Below are 21944 nucleotides of genomic sequence, written 5' to 3'. Positions count from 1 at the left end.
GCTAACTTTACACAATGAAGTTGTATAAGCGATAGTTAATAATGTACTCACTTATCAACTTTACCCTCTCCACTTTGTTTTGCTTCTTCTATCCTATGATCAGCAGTATTCACAAGGTTTGTCAATCGGTCCACTATAAATATACAATAAAAATATGAGGAATATGGTAATAAGAAAATAAAGACTTATAACTACTTAAAAAAATAGTTTGTATGACATTATTGATTAAATGATGTGCTAGAAAATATAATTGAAATAGAATCATTAACTGCTTAAGAGAGAGTTTAGTATTTTGGTTGTTTCATTTTTATACATGTGCATTCCAGCGTTGTAAAGTTGGCAGATTCGAAGGTTGAGAAGACATGAGCGTAAGTATAACACAGGTACTGGTTGCCTCAATATCACACCAGTACCTGATGTAATACTCGCACCCATGTCTTAATTGCTCATGCTGCATTCTTCATTTATCATGCCGTACTAGCAAACTAACTTTCACACATGCCACTAGAAGTAAGGAAGCTATATTAATATAGTAATAAGTACTTTAGTATGTTACAATAATATAATAATGTAATTAGTATGTTACAATGATATCAAATATTATATTAAAATATAATAGCTTATAAATTTATTACAATTTTTCTGTGCAAATTCGAGTAATTTGTCTCCAATTGACATATAGATTTCCAAAAAATTATATTATTTATAGAAAAAAACTTAATTAAATTTTGATCTGTAAACTATTACAAAATTTGAATGAATTAGTAATTAGTCAATCTTTCTTACATTGTATGAAATTAATTACAAGTATAAATTATGGAAAGAAAAATGAAAAATTCAAACTACATGCTTTCATCCTTGTAGGATAATGGTAACGGGTGGGAAACCCCACGGGGTAATATGAGCTTTTACAATTTACACGCTCACAGTTACCGCATGAGATTACCCACTCTAACGTTACCAAACTTTAACGTTTGATATATTTCTTTTCCGTACAACGCGCGTTATATGTCCCTAATACACATTAAATTTCATGTTTTTATCTGCTGGTAAAATACATGTTCATCAAGCCTAATAGCAAAATTATTATACTTGCACTATTAGAGTACCCACAGCTTATTTCTTTTATATTTAAAAATTATAAGATCACATTAATATAGGTACAATAATGTACATGTGATCATACACATAATTTGTACAATTTAACTGCATAGTACTCTAATGTTGCAGTACATTAATATTTAGAAATCACTCTAGCTAGCATTTTATTTTAAAGATTAAAACTAGAATATTACCTAAAAATATACTTTTATATGTTATATGGATATGAATGACTTAGTTACTAGTATTACAAAATCAAACGAATCATTAAGTGCAAAAGTATAAGTGAAACATAGCAGTATTTATAATAATATAAATAAAAAGTTAAAGGATGTTGTAATGGAAAAAAGTAACTAATGTACATAGATACAAAAAAGTATAAAAATAAATTTCTCGTCTGTTCTTTATTCCTTAACAATGGTTTATGTAAAAGATCAGAAATTTATATTTAGAAAAATGGGGAAAGATAGTACCAGCACCAGTGGCAATGCATGAGCTAACGAAGATGTGATTTAGTGTGCTAAGGCGACGACCCAGTTCGTAGCCGGATACCAGCAAGAATCCTGGGTTATTGTCAAAATCCCAGAATTACCAGCTGATATTAGACTACGTCACCAGATTTTTTATGTGTTTGCTATTGCAGATTAGTTACAGGTCACACTCAAACCAGTAATTATAAAGTGGGATTCAACCATCTCACCAGTGCATAAATTGTAATTAGAATATACAACACGTTGCATGTTGTTTTATAAATAAGCTGTTATAGCATCAAATTCATTTTGCATAATTTGAATGCATGTGCTTTCCTAATCCACATAAAAGGAATTTGAAGCACTCCAATATGCCTTTTGAAAATGTTACCATATTATGTCCATGTATTATGCATATTCCATATCACCATTCCAATAATGATGCAATATTTGGGTGATTATACATATGAATAATTTAGCTTAAATACAATACTATTATGATAAAATTCGAATGATTATAAAAAATAGTAATATGAGAATAATTCACCAATGCTGATGATATAAAATTGCTATATTTTAAAATGGAAAAATATAAAGACATTTAAAAAGAAAATTAGGTCATTATAATATAATAAAACAGTGAATTATTCTCTGTGAAACAACATTCAGTATGTAATGCTATTTAATAATTTAGATTTCAATATATTTTGATGACTGAAAAGTATTAAGCACAATTCTGGTTAAGAAGTTAAATATTTTAGAACATTTTTAGTTAATCATTGTTTATAACTCAGTTTTAGTATAAATTACATATAAAATAACACATAAATCCTGTATATTTATAACCACACCAAATAAGCATGTACATATATTTACTTACGTTCAGCAATAGTTTTACAAATGATTTTTTTAAGAATTAACCATATAATTTATATAAAAATTGCTTGCAAATATTTGAATACCCCTTGAATTGATGGAAGTATTAAGACACTATGAAGTCGATTTTGATATATAATGATTGGTGAAGTACTTCAATCATGAAAAAATGCTTATCATGCCAAAGGTAAAAGGAACAAGATGCAAGCAAAAAATAAACTTTGGTAATAAGCATAAAAATGGATACCTTCTTGGCTTAGTTGTTCAATACGTTCCGTTTTTTTATCAAGTTGCTCGCTCAATCTGGAGGCGGCTTGTAAGCATTCCTGAGCTTCAGCTAATTGCTCCTATTAAACATAGTTTCAGATGAATAATTTGATAAATATAATCTTAATTTATAATTTAATATATTTATCAATAAATTAAAAATCTACCTTAAGATTAGTAACATCATTAGCCAGTTCTTCCTGTTTTTTAAACGAGTCATTTAGTTTAGCTTGAAGTCTTTCTGTTGCTCTTATGATCTCTCTTTCTTTATCTGCAATAGATAGAATGTATAAATTAAAGGAACATCATATCATTTTTTATTAATACTACTTGAATTTTATACGAACCTCGTTGAAACTGTTCTAAAACAATTTGCAGATTTGTTAGAGATGCAGTTTGCGATAAAATTCTGTCCTCGGCAGCGGATAACTTGTTTTGAATGTCATCTCTTTGCTGAATGATCAGTGCCATTTGCTGCTGTAACGTTTCCACTTGCTGATTAGCTCTAATACTGACAGATGTATACGCTGTCGAACTACTTTTCATTTTCTCTTCTGCTTGTTGCAACTTTGCTTCCAATTCGTTTCGCGCCTCTTCAGCGATCAAAGCCTCTTCAGTATAACTGGATTCAATTTCAACTAAATGCGTACGCAGTCTTTCCAATTCTTTTGCCGCATTCACTTCTTTGCCTTGACTTTCGTTAAGTTGATGCTGCAACATTCTGTTATTAGATTGCTCCTGGATTAGAGCTGCTTCCAAGGCATTGCACTTTTCGTTTAGAAGTGTAATTTCTGCTGTTTGCTTGGAATGCTCAACAATACCGCAAGTTTCGCTAATATTCGACTCTTCGATGTTTCTCAAGCGTTGCTGAACTGCATTTAATTCGTTCTTGGTCCATAAAAGTTCAGCATCCTTTTCTGTTAACTGCGACAAATTTAAATCCTTCTCCGCCATTAATTTTTGAATTTGAGTCACTTGTTCGTTCAACAAATGTGTCAACCTTTGAATTTCACCGTGATACTGCAGACTCTCATTATGTTTAATCGTAACAAGATTTACTAATTCATCTCGCTCTTTCTTCATAGTTGCAAAGTCGTTCGATAATTCTGTATTACTTTTGGTTGATTCGAGCGTCGCTTTTAGAGTACTAATTTCCTCGTCTTTCTCTCTGATAAGATGGGATAGACCTTCTATTGTTTGTTTCGCCATATCAACCGATTCTTTATTACTCTCAAAAGTCATTTGCAGTTTCTTTTGGGATTCAATGACTTCTCCCATTAATTTATTATTATTGCTTTTCAGAGCGTCGTTTTCTCTATTTTTCTCTTCTAAAAGAGCTGCAATATGCTGTTTTTCATTATCATAGACATTCTCCTGGACACGGCTTAATAATTCATTTTTCTCTGTTTGCAGAGATGTTACTTCATCTTTAAGTTGTTCTAACTTAGCTTGAATCGATTCATGTTGACTCCTTAAATTCATATTCTCATCCGCAAGCTTTGAGAAATGTTCTTGCAAGTTTACTAATTCTTTCTCCTTCAAGCGTAATACATCTACCTCGTTCATCAACTGACTATACTCATTTTGTATGGAATTAAGTTTTTCAATAGTGGACTTTGAGAAATCCAATTCATTCCTCAGTTCATCATGCTTCTTTATTTCATTCTGTAGATTTTCATTTTCTAATTGGAGCTTCTCGCCTTTCGCGCTCATAGATAAAAGTTCATTCTCCAATTTTGTATACTTTTCTTCCATCTCATGTAATCGGTTCTTAACTTCATTTAATTCTCTCTCCCTGGCTGCGGCAGCTTCTTTCAACTCCGCCTGTTCTTGCTCAAGTAAAGACTTTTCTGTATTCACCAAATCTATTTTATCATTAGACTCGATCTGAACAGCAGTTAGCTGCTCTAATAAGGAGCCCTTTTCCTTTAGTAAACTTTCATTCTCTTGATTTATCTTCGCTATGTGATCATCCTTCGCATCTACTTGCCTAAGCGCTTCGTCTAGCTCTTTTCTCATATTCCAGATATCATACTCTAAATCATCCCTCTCGCGAGTGACTCTATTAAGTTGCTCCTGGAGTTTCTCCAACACATTATTATTTTCCTGTTCCGAGTTAATCTCACGCCACCTAGAAATCTCAGCCTCCAACTGTTCATTTCTCTGAGACAACTCTTCATTTTCCTTCTGTATCTCCTCTTTTGCATCTCGCATGTGCTTTAACGTGCTTTCCAACTGTTTCATGTTAGAGGTGGATGTCTCCAATTCTCGCTGTGCATTTTCCAAGTCGTGTTTCAGCTCCTCGATGAACTCCGCGTTTTTGTCCAAACCATTGCACTTCTCCAGGGATACCTTGAGCTGTTCCTGCGTTTCTTTCTCCACAGTCTCTAACATATCGATTTTCCTCCGTAACTCGTCATTCTCATCCAAAGTCGCGTGCAATTTGCGAGATAGACTCTCCATCGAGCTGTCAGTTTCCTCGATATCCTCAGGGATATCCTCTAACTTAGTAGGTTTCCTACTCTTAGGCGCATTTCCTGCATGCATCAAGTTCTCTAACCGTACCTCGTTTACACCACTCCCTCCCAACTTCGCGTTCTCTTTTCGTAACACAGCGTTCTCTGTCTGGAGACGTTTCACTTCTTCGTTCAAGGTCTCTGTTTCAGACTCCAGCAACGCTACGCGTTCCTCGCTCGCCTCAGGTATGGACGGCAAATTTAATTTGAGATCCTGAATCTCTAGCAACAGCGAGTCGATGTGCGTCTGCATATCGTCACATTCTACTTGAAGATTTTCCTTCATCTCCACAGTCTCTTTCAACTCTCGCGTCAGCTCTGTAACCTTCTTCTCCAGCACGTCCTTCTTCCACTTCACGTCGACGTATTGCTTCGCTACAGATTCGAAGATCGATTCCCCAGGCTCTATTTCTACAAAAGTATTTTTTAGAATGTCTTTGACCCTCTTGGTTATCTGGTCAATGACTGTTTCTTCGTTCGTCTGCTCGTTGGCTTCAGGAATCTTTGCTTGAATGGATTCGTCCACCACCTCGGGGCGTACAGTTTGCACGGAATTAGAAATCGTCTCGGTTTGAATGCACTTAGTGGAGTTGAGGAGTCTGTTCTCCAACTGAGTGACCTTGTCCTGAGCTTGGTTGTAGTCTACGTACAGCTGCTCGTAGGCTTTCTGAAGGCACTGGTGCTTTTTCTCGACATCTTCTTTAAGAGACAGCACTTCCTCTACGAATTTAAGGAATTGGTTAATGACTCTGGTTATAATTGAAAAATTTGAGAATAGAGAACACAGTCTTAGACTCACCTATCGATTCCTCATGTTGCCGATCCAACTCTTCGACGCTAGCGAACAGTCTATTGTTTTCTTCCTGAAGTTCCTCGATTTTCTTACGCAATTCCGACTCCCTGTTGCTCGAAGCCGCGATAAAGCCATCGTGTCTTTTGTGAAGGTCTGAATTAACATCGAAGTTAGGCTTCGCCGCGACGGACTCATTGCCTACAGTGCCACGCCACTTGAACTTCTCGTCGAAGTCCGATTTTTCTCGCTTGTTCGCCTCGCTCTGCTTTTCGTTCTCCGTCTCCAGCGCTTTTAACGCGTCTCGAACTAAATCTAGCTTCTCGAGGGAATTCAGTTTGGACAGCACCGTACGAAAATCGTTGATCAACGCCGTTTCATCCGACTGTATGCGCTTCGTGTTCCTCTCTGCCTCTCGGTTCTAATCAAATATTGAACACTGTTTGATAAATCGTTCGCCATAAGTGTGAGTCTAGCGATTAGAGTCGCGAGAATGAGAGATAAATGCTATTTGAAGTAAAATCAGATGGAGAAGAAAAGTTGAGATTATGAAGAACTTAATACTGCTTCGTTTTTCGTATTCAATACCGCGATTTTAAGCGCTTCTTGGAGCTTAAAAAACGGAAATTCCTGTTTTATCAAGATGCAATACCTTTTCTTCCATTTGGATTATACGGTTCACCATGTCCTGTTTGGCTCTCAGGAATTCGGCCTTCTGATGGCTATCGGTGAGCTCGTCTCTCAAAGAGGTATTACTAACCTACGGGTAATATGAAAATTAGTAATTATTGTTCACTAGATTTACTGTCAATATTTATTTTTATTATTTTTATGATTGATTGATCTTAAAAAAATAGTAGACCATGCAAGTTGATCACGTTACACGTGTACAAGTGTATTTCGAGCAAGATGGCAGTGATACAATATCGATTGAAGATAACGTGTGGTGACATGTGTTGTCACGTGTTTGTATGCGTGAAACGGTTGACGGTGAACGGTTAAAATTAAACGCAATTATCTCAAAACAATCGCGATGGTAATTATCCCTTTTATGTTTAGTGGGACAGAGGAGACAAGGCGATTATTAGACACACGGGGTAAAAAAGTATTGCGTGAAACTGTCGGTAAATCTGGCTTCGACTACCTTGGAAAGATGTGTTATTTGTTTAATAACGAGCAGAAGGACAGTTTTACAATATCCTAATAAAGAGAATAATAATATTGTTAGGATACTGAAGTGTTGAAAAGAGAGTTTCATATCGAATTTGTTCATATTTTAGATTCATTCGAAAAATTATTTCGATGATAATATTTTCCTTTTTAGGATAAATCGCCTAGTTTTTTATTGGATGAGATCGTTTTTCATTTTCTTTAAACCTTTATTCAAACAGTTTAGATTTGTTCATTAGAAACTGCCAGAAAAATAATGTTTTACCTTTTGTACACATTTCAATTCAGTTTCCAAATCACGTATTCTCACGGAGGCTTGTGCCAATTGTTCTTGTAGCTGTCGCACGTGGTTCTGATTTTTCGAATGTCGATTTTTTGCGGACGGTGGATCCCAAAAGAATACCTCACTGTCATCATCTTGATTAGTATTGTTCTGTAACAAACATAAAAATGGCATATGTAATATTTTAAAAAAAATGATTGAACACTTATAATTTTCTGTCTTTGTTTACTGCTTTCAAAGCATTTTTCATGCATTCATTTTATTAAGAGAAACTTCACAGACAGTCACAATGTTTTGTTATACGTATTCGTGATACAAGAAAATTACAATGTGCACTAGCAAAACGATTGCAGTGACATTTTTATGATGTATTTACGTTTTATTATATGAAACATCGACATAATAATATTATACAAGAGGCAAGATCGTATAAAAGATAGGGATAAGGAAATTCACGAAGGCCTTGTAAAGCAGATGCCGATGGTTTTGAAATAACAGCGTCTTTTATTGCATAGGTATGCACGAGAGTGCATGTTTGATTAGAAATTTATCGAATAATTGCTTTTATCACGGTCGATTAAAAGCAGAATGGGTGCCACAGAGAATATTTTGAAACATCTGATATATCATAAAGTTAATGTATTTCAACGAGCACTGATTACTTACGTTAACAAGAGGAGTTAACAAATGAAAGTTGCCGCAACGTAAAACAGATTAAAAGGCAACTTCATTTAAAACCATATTAAGGAATATCGTATTTAAGTCCAGAGCAAGATGAACATGAGACTAACTCAGCACATTTCAGTTCCAAGACCAAATCTATTATCAGCCCCAAAACAAAGCATCCATATCTCGTCAATAATCCACAGTAGCCTGAATGCTAACTCATGGAACAATTAAAGGTCTAAATTTAATCGACATACATAGATTCGGTAATGGCCCGCGTTCGAACGGCACGTGAGTCGCGGCGTGGTCGCCTCTTCCGTCGAGGCGAGCCGAAGCAGGATGCGAGCAACAGGCGCACTCGTATGATTAGTAACTTTAGTATTGTTATGCACGTTTACATAAGAACCTTGCGTCTGCAAGCAATGCGCCTAGTATGGCGCTGTTCGACCGCAGGTTCGCGCAAAAATGGGGAAAAAGGACGAAAGGAAGAGGGGGGGGCACGCTTACGCAATCCAAATTATAACTGGCTGCATCGTTCGAGGGGGGGAAAGGGAAAAGAAAATGCATCGAAGCCATAGCCAGCGCTCGGCCGTCGGTGTATATTCGGTTTTCAAATTGCCCGTGCCCGATGGAAAGGATGTCAAGATTTTACGGTGAATTGAGACCTTTATAAAAGCCTTGTCATTTCATAGGAATTGCCTGGATTATGTAACCCCTCTCTCGCGTTCTCTCGCACGTTTCACGCGTTGTTCGTCCGTTGTTTTTTCACCCAGGCAAAGGCCGCTCGAATTGCAACGAGCCGGCCGGCCCCGCGACCGACAACTCAATTCAATGCAATTCGCGCGCCGATTTGCGCTGGGTAAATTGGATTCGTATTGAAACGCGAGCTGGCCGAATTATGGCCGGGCGGCTCGCTTGGAATTTCTCGTGGATTGCGTGATTAAAATCCACAGGGATACCGGATGGCCGATCTTTTATCGGATGGCGAAACTCCTGTTTTCCTTCTTTTCGATTCTTCGCTCGGGTGGTTTTGCCCATTTCGGAGCAACAAATTTGTGGGAGGGTTATTTCAAGTCCTTCTACGGGAGTCAAGTACCTAGCTCCTTTACCTTTGTGGGAGGTAAACGCCCAATAATGAATAAGATACTAACGATTCAATTTACTCTGCGTATCTTACTTTTTTTGAAAGATTTGAATATTTAAAAGTTTTATAAAATGGCAAAGTCACTTATTGAAAGATGAGCGTTACATTTGCAGTAATACTAATTCCTTATTAGTGGACTTTGCGTTTCGTGTTCTGGAATCAATAAAACTGGCGAATCATCAAGAAAGAGCCAGCCAAATTATCATTTACGTAAATTATATTTTTTTTCGCCTTTAAGATATTTATGATTTATAGTTGCGAATTAATACGTCGATTCATTTAATTCTATGTGATGTATAAATATTAATGAAAGTTATTTCTAACGCTGAATGGTTGAATAGAAAATTATATGGTATTTCACAGAATCGTTTCGAAAACGTGGAAACACATTGCCCTGAGTTAGAATACCTTTCTGTTCGTTGATCGATTTCGAAGTCCTTCGTCACGCATTACCATAATTCTATACAAATTATTCAATGGGTCGTTATTGTAGTCGCGTATCGTCCTGACAAAAGACTACAAAACGATTTTTAATCTGCCATAAGTCTCCTACCAGAGGGAGATTCACCTTTCGACCGGGCTTTTACGGTGTCCAAAGTTCTTTCATCTAAAAGTCAATTCACAGCGCATGTTTCTCTTTCTGACCTGTATAATGTAGTATGTCACAAATGTGTCTTATAAATACTTCAATATGCATTCGAATTCTTCATTCGATCGCATAAAAAAAGGAGATCCATATTTTATTTAAACTTACACAAAACAGGGAGCAACTATTTTATCATAGATATTTTACCTACTAATTTTCAATTCTATTTTTTTGTTTGCAATGAACTAAACTCATGTCCATCGAAAAAATTAATATTTCTCGTATTTGTAGTACCTATGAAAAAGGTTAATGATAACATACTCGATAACTATTTTAGTTTTTGCAAGCTATGCAAGAATTTGAAATGCAAAGTCGAAACGAAAACGAGCCCCTGGTATTTTCGTTATTTTTTTACCGCGCCAGCTTGAAAAATGACACTGACTCCTTGATGTATGTCTTAGGTGATTCTGTGTCGCATCGTTGCATATTATCCATTCGGGTCTCTCAGATATACGACTGATACCGAAAAGCTTTCGAGTTGGCCGATGCACATTGTCGAAATGCTGATCGATGCACGCGCGTTATACATTCGCTTCGCTCCAGTCGATCCTGACTCAGATAAAGCGTTCTTTTGGCTTGGTGACCGGTAGTTTAGGATTTTAAAAAACATGTGAACACTAAAAATAAATTCGAGGATCTTGCAGCCTTGTTTCCCTTTTGATAAAACTGTGAGATTGGTCGAGCATCGACGATTTTCAACATGTTCTTTCCGAAACAATTCTTTTGAGATAAAAAGTATGCCAGAATTAAAATGTGTGTTAGTAGTCATTAATAATAAATAAAATAAGCATTCTTGAACTTAAAATTATTAACAATTAATGAATTTTTCAATGTAGAGGTAGAATACTCTGATCAAGTTCAATTTGTTTCATTTGTAAGGGAGCTACTCAATTTTTAATATTATTTCTAGTGATTATTCAACAGATGCGTACACGTTTTTTGAGTAAACATAATATTCAATTACTTTGATCTCGAAATGTCAATCACAAGTGTGTTCCATATGTCTACCTCGAAGAGATAATGCGATAAGTTAACTCATTTCATGGTGAGTACAATAGATAACAACCTCGTTTCCAAATATTCATTTAATATTGTATTTCAAGGGGAAAAAATTGTCTGGTAGCTACGTTTCACGTTTTTATGCTTTTTATCAGACCCAGCACAGTAGTTTCAGTTTCAAGTAACACTGTTCCCCATTAATTATTTTATTACTTTCACAGAATTTTTATTTCAATATGATCCTTTATATACTGTATAATATCATCCATACATGGGTAACCATGGTAATCAATATTAATACTACTTTATAACTCTATAAGATGGGGGACCTAGAAACTTCTTAAGTCCCCTGACTTAAACAATTTAACTGAGCATCTATCAGCAAAGGTATAGATAAACGTTCTACCTTAGAGACAAGGTAACTGCTTTATAGTATCTAAAGTTCTAAAGAGACTACGACCTCTCCCCTTTACTCAGCCAGCCAACCCTACTTTATACTTGCAAACGATATAAAAGCACTCCAACCCACAAACAATCGCTCCCAGAAACAACAGCCCAGAATAATATAATTGAAACAACCGGAGTATCGTCGTGTTGTTGAAAAATCAGCGAGCTGTAAATTACAGCAAGCATGCGGGCGTCTTTCGTAGCCCGAACGGGGGCAATTCTAATGAATATGAAAGGGACCTTCGTTAGGTCAGGTCAAGGAATAATGCATCGTTTGACTTGCATACTGCCTCACGACAAAAGTTTCTTTCTCGCAGCCATTACCATCCGCCTATGCGTACGTTTGCTTCAACCTTGGTCGCTCGTCGTCTTAGGACTGACACGGAGAAGGCTCGTGATCCCAGGGTCGTCCGAAAGTAAAAGAAATTAATGCGACAGACCCGCGGGATCCCGTGAAAGCAGGCTCGCGTCGAACGTGCACACAGTTCTCTCTTTCTCGGATTCCTCCTCGTCCAACGGTTAATTAACACATTCTTTTTATTACGGCCAAATCGGTCCCTCAGCCCGCTCGATGCATTTACATGAGCCCCAGAGACACGGGGTGGTTGCTCGAGCAAGGGGTCACCCGCGCCTGTTCAGCTTTTCCAGGGGAAAATTAGAGGCGATTGAAATTAAACGAACCAGTTTCCGGAAGAAACGTCGAACCTTCCTCGCGGGTGTATCCTCTGGCTCTGGCTGAGTGGGGCATTTGCATACGGTTTCCCTGTGTGTCGTACTAATACGTCTTAACGAGAAGCATCTTGTTCCATGGAATTTAAGTTTTTATTTGAATTTCAAATGGAACTGTCCTTTCTATTCGAAGGAAAGAACGGTAATTGGGCGATACTGAATTCAGCTCGTTACGTATGTGCTTCGTGTAGTGTGCTGGATACTACTGTTAATTTGTCATGTCTATTGTGTTGTATGTTGGGAACAATGTCCTTAATGCTTTCTAAAGCATTTATGAATTGGACATCGTTAGTATTGAGTGAATATTTCTAATGTTATTGTTGAAGATCAAGTCTCGAAATAGTACTGTAAATTATGTTCTGGTAATTCGTCTTCAAATTCATGTGGGAAGGTAGTTGACTCGGTTCTCGATCAGTACTTAGTAGTTGACCATTTCAATAAATAATGATTTTAAAGTACTTATTTATTTAGCTTGTTATTAAAAAAATTATATCAATTGCATAAATATAAATTAGATCAATTTGAGAAAGTTCAAAAAAAGCTATCTTATTATTTATTGAAGTGATCGAGTACTGAATGCTGTACCTTATTTGAAAGGTTGCAGAATTCATCAACTTGCGATTTAAAGTTGCTCAACGCATTTTACCTCTTTAAAAAAATTGAAAATTTGAAGATTTGAAAATTTAAAAATTTGAAAATTTGAATATTTGAAAATTTAAAAATTTGAAAATTTAAAAGTTTGAAAATTTAAAAATTTGAAAATTTGAAAATTTGAGAATTTGAAAATTTGAGAATTTGAAAATGTAAAAATTTGAAAATTTGTAAATTTAAAAATTTTTTAAATGAAATATTTCCGCTTCAATGAATACACCTGCTTAGTAACAAAATACCATTAAAAATGGAGTAGGAATCCACTGTTATAAAATCGATGAGAGAAAGGAACAAGCATATATTTCTGAGTTGAAAATAAATTAGATTTCTGATCACAGTTTATGACAGATTTAGCGAAGTAAAAAATGCTGACACTCCTTCAAGACATATTGATAAAAGATATCGAGATGAAGTATATTTGTTATACAAAAGCTTCGTGCAACGTCGAGTAAGGGAATACGGACATAAATTAAGTCTTATCTTGGAAAGAATTGTATGTAATTCATTAATAACGTTCGCGCGTGTATCACTTCAAAAATGAAAGTGAAGGAAATGAATGCGTTATCCCGATACGATCTCGCGACACTTGCTACGTGTAACACGTGAAATTACAAGGTGCATGGGGAGAGGGAGAGAGTATTAAGATCAAGATTGCGATTCGCTTGACTCGCGACCATTGTTCGAGATCTCCTGCAAGTTTTTATTAAGCGATTCCTTTGGAACCAAATCGATTAAAATAAACTAAATCCAGTGCATATAAGAATTAAAAACGCAATGAAAAATATGACGAAATTAATATTATTGCACAATATTAGCAATTGAAATATTATTTAGCAGAATTGTTAATTCATTTTGAAATGCAAGAGAAACAGATAGGTAGGTACTAGGTTACCCGAGACACTTGAAGACACGGTGTCTTTTTTCAGTGCCACAGAAGGGGGTAATAATTTCTCGATTCTAGCAAACTGTGTACATTCTTGACGCCACAACAATAAATGATCTCCTGCGTTGTCCATTGTTGCTATAAGGTAGTTGATATCTGTTTACTCTATACATTAAAATAGAAAAAAAAAAAAAAAAAAGAAAATAGATAACATCTGCCGTTGCAGGCTTTGATGCAGCTGGAAGATATATTATCGCAATAATGTGAATTTATAGATGCACATGTTCCTAAGGACATTCTTAACAGAAGAGATAAGACGAAGTAATGGAAATAGTCAATAAACGACTCGACTAAGCTGGATTAGAGTGGCAAAAGTACGATTAATTGTTCCTTGCGATTAGAACAATATAAAATGTCAATAGATGTAAGATGCAGGGGTTAGTTAGGGTTAGGTTGTTAGTTTATAATAATGCAACTCTGAAGTACATGAAAATATTAATACATTTACTTATAGCAGAATATCTCTATTTAAATATGTATGTAAATCAGAAATGAAAAATTGAATTTCACTTAAGTTTTCTGTACAAAGCTTTGTATTTTTAGTAGCTTAAAAAATAGTAGAATGAATGCTTATCACAAGATATGAAGATATTTATCACAAGGATTTTTTATTTCATTCACGTTGTTTTATCTTAACAATAAGCAGGATTTTTCTTCTGAGAGGAAAAAACAAAACGAAAAATAATACTTTTATCTGACAATGTGATAAATACTGCGGCTGAATTATCAATAAGAAACGTATTGCTGAAGTCGCAATTTCTTTTCAACTGTAGAGTAGTTCAAACTTAAAATGTTTATCGCTCCTCTGGAAGTGTTCTTCCTAAGGAAGTGGGAGTATTGATTAAGCGCCTTTACGAGCATTCTTAAAAAGAACGAGATAACATATAAGTTATTAAAGGAAATTGCATAATGGTTTAGATAGATATAATGGAATATTTTAGACTTTCTTTTAATCTTGTTGCAACGATTTTTATTTTCATTTTAATATTTAATTAACTGAAATATAGAAACACTACACATATTTTTCAATTATTAGGTTATTACGTGAAATTGGAACTCTAAATTAGTAAACTAAAGAATCCTAAAATGGTATCATTTTCTAAAAAGCGATTATGTGCTTTGATAATGAGACGCTGATAATTACCATCATGTTATCGCGATGTGATTTTGCGAAACGTGTTGCATGCGAGGTTAAAATAGCAACCGTAATAGAATTTTGCATAGTATATGATAGCTTGCGTCAGTGATATGATAAAAGTTCACTGTGGTATTCATTGAATCATTATTTAAATATTCGCAACTGTAACTGATAATCCAGAATATTTACATAAACTTGGAAACCTTCAGAGCTTCTTAAATTTTTTAATAGTTTTCTTACGATAAAAAAAGCAATAATAAAACCAGGTTGCAATTAAAAAGTATAATGAGTCTTACAGCTCTGAAACACTGAAAATGACAAACAATAATTAACAAAAGTATTATGTACTACTTTAAAACTTATATTCTTGAGCATCACCATTTATAACGTGGCAGAGATACGACAGTATAATTCTGAATAGTATGATAAAGAATAAACAGATTACACTACATGAAGAATGTCGTTCGTGTGTCCTTATCTCTACATTTTCTAATCTACGTTGCAAGAAATTTGCACATTTTCTTTAGTTTGACGCAACAGTACTAGAGTAGATCAAGTGAACAGTAATGAAATCGTCCTTAAAATGATCTAGAAGAATTTAGTTTGCTTTTCTATTTGTCACGATAGGAACAGTTAGTGGATAAATCTGGAATATAAGTCAAGATCGAGTATCGAAGGATTATAAACATCGATATCTAACACGCTGGATTAAGCCTCGTTCTATATGGATTGTGGATGTACTTCGAGGACTCCGTGTACTAATTATAATCTCACGAAGATAAATGACGTCAAAACTTTGAACGTGGTGACGAGTCATTCGAACACCATTAAATGGATATTGATCACCGCGCTCCGAGTGAATCACGTGTAGCAAGGACATGTGTATCCTAACTCATTCCACAAATAATCGCTTTAAGGCCTCTCGATGTAGCTAATACTAATACCTCCAGGTACTTTCAAATTCCTTTTCACTTGTTACGTTTTCGATATAATTCTCCGCGGTACTAACAATAGTCGACGTTATCCAATTAAACAAGAAAAATGTATTCGGTAACTATAGAAACTACAGTCACTACGAGACATATTATGCGAGTGCTTCACGTGTCAGCATTGTTTATAGGCTATAAGTCTCAGCTAATTGTAATTTATTATTTTAATCGAAAATGTTTCTAGGCAAAGCTCTACTTTTCTGAAATAACTATTTCCCAAGTGACTATCATTTATCGAGCGATTTATTTATAGAGCACTCCCAGTTCGTTCGATCGAATATCAATGCAGAAAGGAGTTAATATTCATGGAAAGGCAGATCGTTCATGGCGGTTTCCTGAATATCCATTTGCAACAAGGGCATGATTACCTGCCATGTTATCGAAGTGATATGCTTGAATCGTACGCTACAGGTAATACAGTACTGATAGCAACCGTGAGAACGGAAGTTACTATCAACGTTGATGCATATGTGCTTTGTCCTAATCTCGACGAGCAAGAATTGCATGCTAATACTTTTAATACCATACTTTCGTGTACAATATTTTTTTTAACACAAACTCCAATGAATAAAAAGACACACACACTTCATTATATCGTTGATGTTATATATATGAAAATGAATACTTTGTATTTAGCTTCAGGTGGTCGATAAATAGAAATAGCTTCCAAAGATTGGATTTCTGTATAATACTTTTATCCAGAGGTTTTTAAACTGACGGACAATGAGACCTTCCTAGGCGACCGAGCTGACGTCAGAAGCACGCAGATGCTACTCGATATTGTAACGCGTGCTATGTCAACACAGGCCGTAATAAAACTTGTATTATATCCCCTTATACGTGTCCACATGCTTTGTTTTAATCATACGGAAACTCTGTAGCTCTATCGTGTTCGCATAACATTCGACTCAATATTATTCCGCGACAATTGAAACCAGATAAGAATCGACAGTTATGGAAATAGCAGAGGTGACTCAGAATCTTATTGAGCTCTCGATGAATGGTGAATTATTTTTCAATTACTTTTTCAAAGTTGAGTTCAAGTTGAACTTAAAAAAAAAGTTAGGTATCTATTTTTTAGGGATTGTTACAAACTTGGAGTACAATTGATTTTACTTTCGTCTATGTAAATCGATTTAATCGATGTTAATATTGCATCAAACTTAGGTTTTGGACTTCGATTCTGCATCGTTCGATTATTCTATTTTTCCTGTTCACTCTCCTTGTTTATTAGATGTCAGGAATTCTCTGACAAAGCTGCTTAGGTCGCTTGCGATTTACACCATGTCTCTTACATCACGGACTATTCCTCACTTGGTTAACAAATAAAAGTTACGAGCTGTCAGAGTTCATAGTTCGACTCTTTGAACGTCCTCCTCGTGTCTACCTTTCTAAAACGACTGTTATTCATCGTCGCGACGCACGTACACCTCGTTTTATTCTTCTCACAATAATTTTAATTTACATTCCCTTTCCGCTTCACCGTCCCCCTCCGAATCTCTTAAATTCATAATTCCTCTACTGCTCTAATTGAAATCTCGTGATTTCGACAGTTTATTCAGTGGCTACAAATTAACTGATAATTGAATCTTGCAATCAGTTAATGGATCTAATTATCTCTTGCACAGAATAATCGCAATAAAAGGTAGATCGTGGTTAGGGATTTCCCTTATTGATCACCGTTAATGAGCTATTACCTACCATGATTAAGCTTCACGAATGAACGCTAGTATTTTAAATGCAGCTGCAGGTAGGCAGAGATTCTAGATGCTTGTTAGAACAGAATTTACGAGTTTACTGCAACTTCTGATGCAGTTGCACTCATTTAACACTCAATACAGTTCAGTTTACCATACGCAACTGCCGTATCCACAGGTGACTAGTACTTTGGACTCATAATGCTTTCTTGCAACACTCACAAGAAGTGAATCAAGCATTTATAAACTTCCAAACGACGTTATTATCACTGAGGTTTTTATGCAAAACCGCGAACTATTAATTTACCGAGGGATCCAAGATTTTCTTAGTTCCATCGGAATGTACACATTTGCATAGAAGAAAGGGCCAGAAACTAAAAAAAAAAGCCAGCGAACGTGCCAAAGATTTGAACACACATGTCGAGTGATGAAACACCTCGTAGTTGACAATTACATCCAATGAAAAAAAGGGAAGGGAATTGCCAACGAATGAACGGACAAGCAACGAAGGAGGTCACGATAAGAAACGGGCGACCAAAGGTTCTCCGTTCCCTCTACCTAGATACGTCACTCCAAGTATCAGGAATAACGAACGTTCGAGCATTCAGCCACTCGGTGCATTGTTCACACTGCAAATATTAGCTGCAGTCTCGAGTGCACCTCGGATATTTCTAACTGGCGGCCGTCCTCGCGTAAATTTACCGCGAAATCCTCTTTTTCTGTTTTCAACTGAGTCCCAATAGGCTACATTGCGAAGCCAAACTTCAGACAACTATAAACTGCAGAGGAATAGGGAAATTTTCATTGAGAGTTAACTCTGTAAGGTCAATTTTAAAATGAATGATTTTCTTGATCCTCGGAGTCGCGAGAAACTTTAATCAGGCTGAGCAAACACGGATTTGAATCCCTGAAATGGCTTCACGTTAGAACAATAGAGATAAGATCGTGGAAATTCTAATTTCATGAATACTCGAAGATTTGTTGTTGCAGGATCGCGAAAAATTTCCCCCGCGTCGCGCAAATATGACGAAGAGGGATAGAAAGTTTAAGTTTATAATGCATTATTCAAGGCAGGAGTAGCAACTCTGGGAAAATTACGAACACTGTCTCCTGGCTGCATATAAATTTATGTAAAGATATGTTTCACGGTGTGGGCTCAAGGAGAGTGTTTTGTTCATTTCGCGAGTGGCTACATTGTTCGGGCGTCGATACGAAATTCCAGTAGCAACCGTAAAAACCGTGAAATCGTTGAAATTGAATAGATAGCTGTAAAACCGATTGCAAAATCGAAAGCATTTACACGCGTGCTATACGGGCGACAGGTTTTCTGCTGAACAAATGTTTGTATGTGTAGAAAGGGAAAACACAAACAAGGAAACCATTAGCATAATAAAGATGTATGAAAGTGGACTACAATATATTAGCAAACCAAAAATTCAAAAGAATTTTATTTTACAACTATAGATAATTGTTTCTAATTATACTTTTCAGATGTAAATTAGGCACACTGTATTTTTATCAGTAAATTTAATATGAATTTTACCTCTATATTATTAAGTTCGAAGAAGACTATGACAGTATTGTTGAAGGTTTAAATAAATGTTAATTATGTGTTCTGCAGTAGGTTATGGAAATGATTGATTAGCTGGAATAATTTTAAGTAAATACTAGTTTCAGAGGAATATATTGTAAAACTGAGACACAGTACATAGCACATAGTACAAGTCTCTATTGATGAAATTACTGCTTTAAGGGATCGATCGGGCTACAGCTATTTAATTAGAATGCTGTTCACGGGTGCGCGACACAGTGTGATCTAGGAATTCTAATTTCATCTCCTCTGCATCTATAGAGGATTTTTGAAGTGTTTGTTTCGAATAACAAAAGTGATAAAACTTGCAGTACTAATATAATCAGTTAATAATATAGACGTGATATCTTTCAAAAATAAATACCAGTTATTTTGACTACTCCTGCAGTTTTAGTGTTCAATTTCGCAAACCGAGGCGAAAACTTTCTCATTCAGACACACGATCGCGAATAGAGCATCGGAAGTTAGAAAACCGTCGACGATTAGTCAGCAAAGCGACAAGTGTGTTTGCTACGCGACTTATCGCTTCCCATCGTCATATTCTTCCTATTCTTCGTTTTTTACCACCTCCAAGCTTTCTGAGTAGCGTCTTCGTTCCTTCCTCGCGATACCATAGGATATTACTGTCGGGGACAGAAAAGGTACACCATGTCTCGTGTTAGATACCCAGAAGTTAACATTCAGCGCGTTCTTGCTGAAGATAAGGGAATTAGATTCGTGTGCAAGCGATTCGACGCCTTTTTAACGCGTCACCAACTGTACGTCTTCAGTATCAAGTTAGTGAATTCAGCCAGCATCTTTTATACGACTCTATTCTGAAGTTCAGTCAAATTATTCATAATTCTTGAATAACTGTGAACAAATACCTACGTGAAATAAATTCTTCAAGCAAATATGATTTATTCGCTGTTTTAAATTTTGATTGAATTAAAAACTTATTCTCCTGGTTACGGTTACAGTATGCTGGTTTAATTAATTTATTCACGAACTTGTTCAAATTTTCTTATGAACGATGTTATTAAACTTTGAAAATAAATTTTCACCCAGAAAATTCTTCTTTACTTGACTTTATAATCCAATTAAGTCATGTCATTTTTAGATTAACTAAGAGAACAGGGATAGTTTTAATAAATTTAGTGAGAATTTAGTCACTTTTAACTTCGAGCTTGTTGGACTTCTTTAAATAGGTAATTTTCCATGCCAATGAATATGTTCTTTAATGAGTTCATTAAGTCTGTAGAATCGTATACATACAAATGTAAAGTTTAATTTTATAGGTACAGGTTGTATCAGGGAACTAGAACAACTTTTGCAATTAACATGACTAACAGTCTAAAAGCGAGTGATAAGCTACGAGGAAATAATTTCTTCCACTTTCTTAACGTTATCATTACCAACTTATAGTTGCGCTCATTTTCAAGTGAAGGTCTGTAATTTTGTAATACACTAATCGGTGTAATTTCTCATGCTCTATCCTTCAACACATATTGTCCTACATACACACGCAACAAGCATGATTCACAAATTAGTATAAGAAAAGTGTGTTTTTATTAATGTGCTATTTTAGTGTCTCATGGTCATACTTTAAATAATGATATGAAAATTAACACGCTCCTTATACCTACTTTGATACAGGATATAAGACACAGTATCAATTAGTCCATCAATAAATAACAATTCCCACCTAAGGAAATAAGCGAAATTACATGCTGCAATTGCTTGCATACATATATACATACTAACACATAGAAGCCATGAATAGGATCATTCAACATTTCTTCAATATCACTTCTCTCACATCTCCAGTCATTTCGAGATTGCATTTTACTCTACATTTCCAGGACACCCCATTGTACGCGATCTATTTCTGAATATTTTCAACCATAACATTCACGATGACGCATATTCTAAGGTTGAGGAAATGGTCGTGCCCCTTCAAAGAGTGCATTACTCATTCAACACGTGCCATTGTGTTCCACATCACGCACAGTGGACGGAAAAATCTCATACGGACGCACGTATGCGGGAAGATGTTTAAGAAGTAGTCTGAGCTGAAACTCTGACGGTTCGCTCGCACGAGCCACGAGATACGTCGGAGAGCGGATTCTTCTCTCGTCTCGAGAGCGTGTCTTTCTTCTTTCGTAATTCCTAAGTAAATAACAGCACCGAAAATACACACCGCCGTGTGTGAAAGACCTTAAGGAAACTCTACTTCCATTTCACGGAATTCTTAAAACCTTAAACAATGAACAGGATGCCTTGGAAATTCACACCGGGACTCGGTCTTACTCGATGGTACATAACAAATGGTCCTAGGCGAACAAGAGGGTGCTTCCAGCGTTTCGGTGGATCCTTGCTGACGTCGTTCAGACACGAATTACTTATCGAGATTTAAGACTTGTTTGCTTGAGAAACGACTAGCTCCGTTGGGAGAAAAACTTGGAGCAGATGTAACTTTGCTCCGGTTTTTGTGTCTTGTAGTATGCGCAGTTGACGAACTAGTGCTTGGGTTTAAGAAGGGTGGATCTAAGTGAAACTTATTTCTATCTTATTGAGAATCTACTAAGTGTATTTAGATAAAAAAAATATTTTTTTTAATTATTAAAATGTCGACAATTTTTAAGGAACTTCTTTTACCTATCTTGTTTGCAGATGTGTGTTTCTGAGTAGTGACGTACAGTTATGTTCTTAGTATGTTCACTTTCGTGACATTTATTTCCCAATCGTGTTAGTAAAATAGTGGACAGTAGGTTTCTTAACTTCGAGGACAAAAAATGCATCTGAATGCAAGTTATCGATGCAACAGTGGTTTCACGACTCGCGGCACTGTT

General features: G+C 35.7%; 1 protein-coding gene across 2 annotated transcripts in view; it reads right to left on the bottom strand.

Moving 5' to 3' along the window:
- Positions 1–21944, bottom strand: part of LOC143180717 (uncharacterized) — a 44503-nt gene that overhangs the window by 1745 nt on the left and 20814 nt on the right. For both annotated transcript variants that reach the window (XM_076380652.1, XM_076380653.1), the window contains 7 exons: positions 7456–7623; positions 6673–6780; positions 6030–6441; positions 3062–5950; positions 2882–2985; positions 2695–2794; positions 52–133 (listed from right to left, as the gene is read on the bottom strand). In XM_076380652.1, coding sequence (XP_076236767.1) covers positions 52–133; positions 2695–2794; positions 2882–2985; positions 3062–5950; positions 6030–6441; positions 6673–6780; positions 7456–7623 — 3863 coding nt within the window. The remainder of the gene's footprint in view (positions 1–51; positions 134–2694; positions 2795–2881; positions 2986–3061; positions 5951–6029; positions 6442–6672; positions 6781–7455; positions 7624–21944) is intronic.

The sequence above is a fragment of the Calliopsis andreniformis genome, chromosome 6 (assembly GCF_051401765.1).
Source record: "Calliopsis andreniformis isolate RMS-2024a chromosome 6, iyCalAndr_principal, whole genome shotgun sequence".
NCBI lineage: Eukaryota > Metazoa > Arthropoda > Insecta > Hymenoptera > Andrenidae > Calliopsis > Calliopsis andreniformis.
Note: the sequence above shows the minus strand (reverse complement) of the source record. Positions and strands in the feature narration are given on the sequence as shown.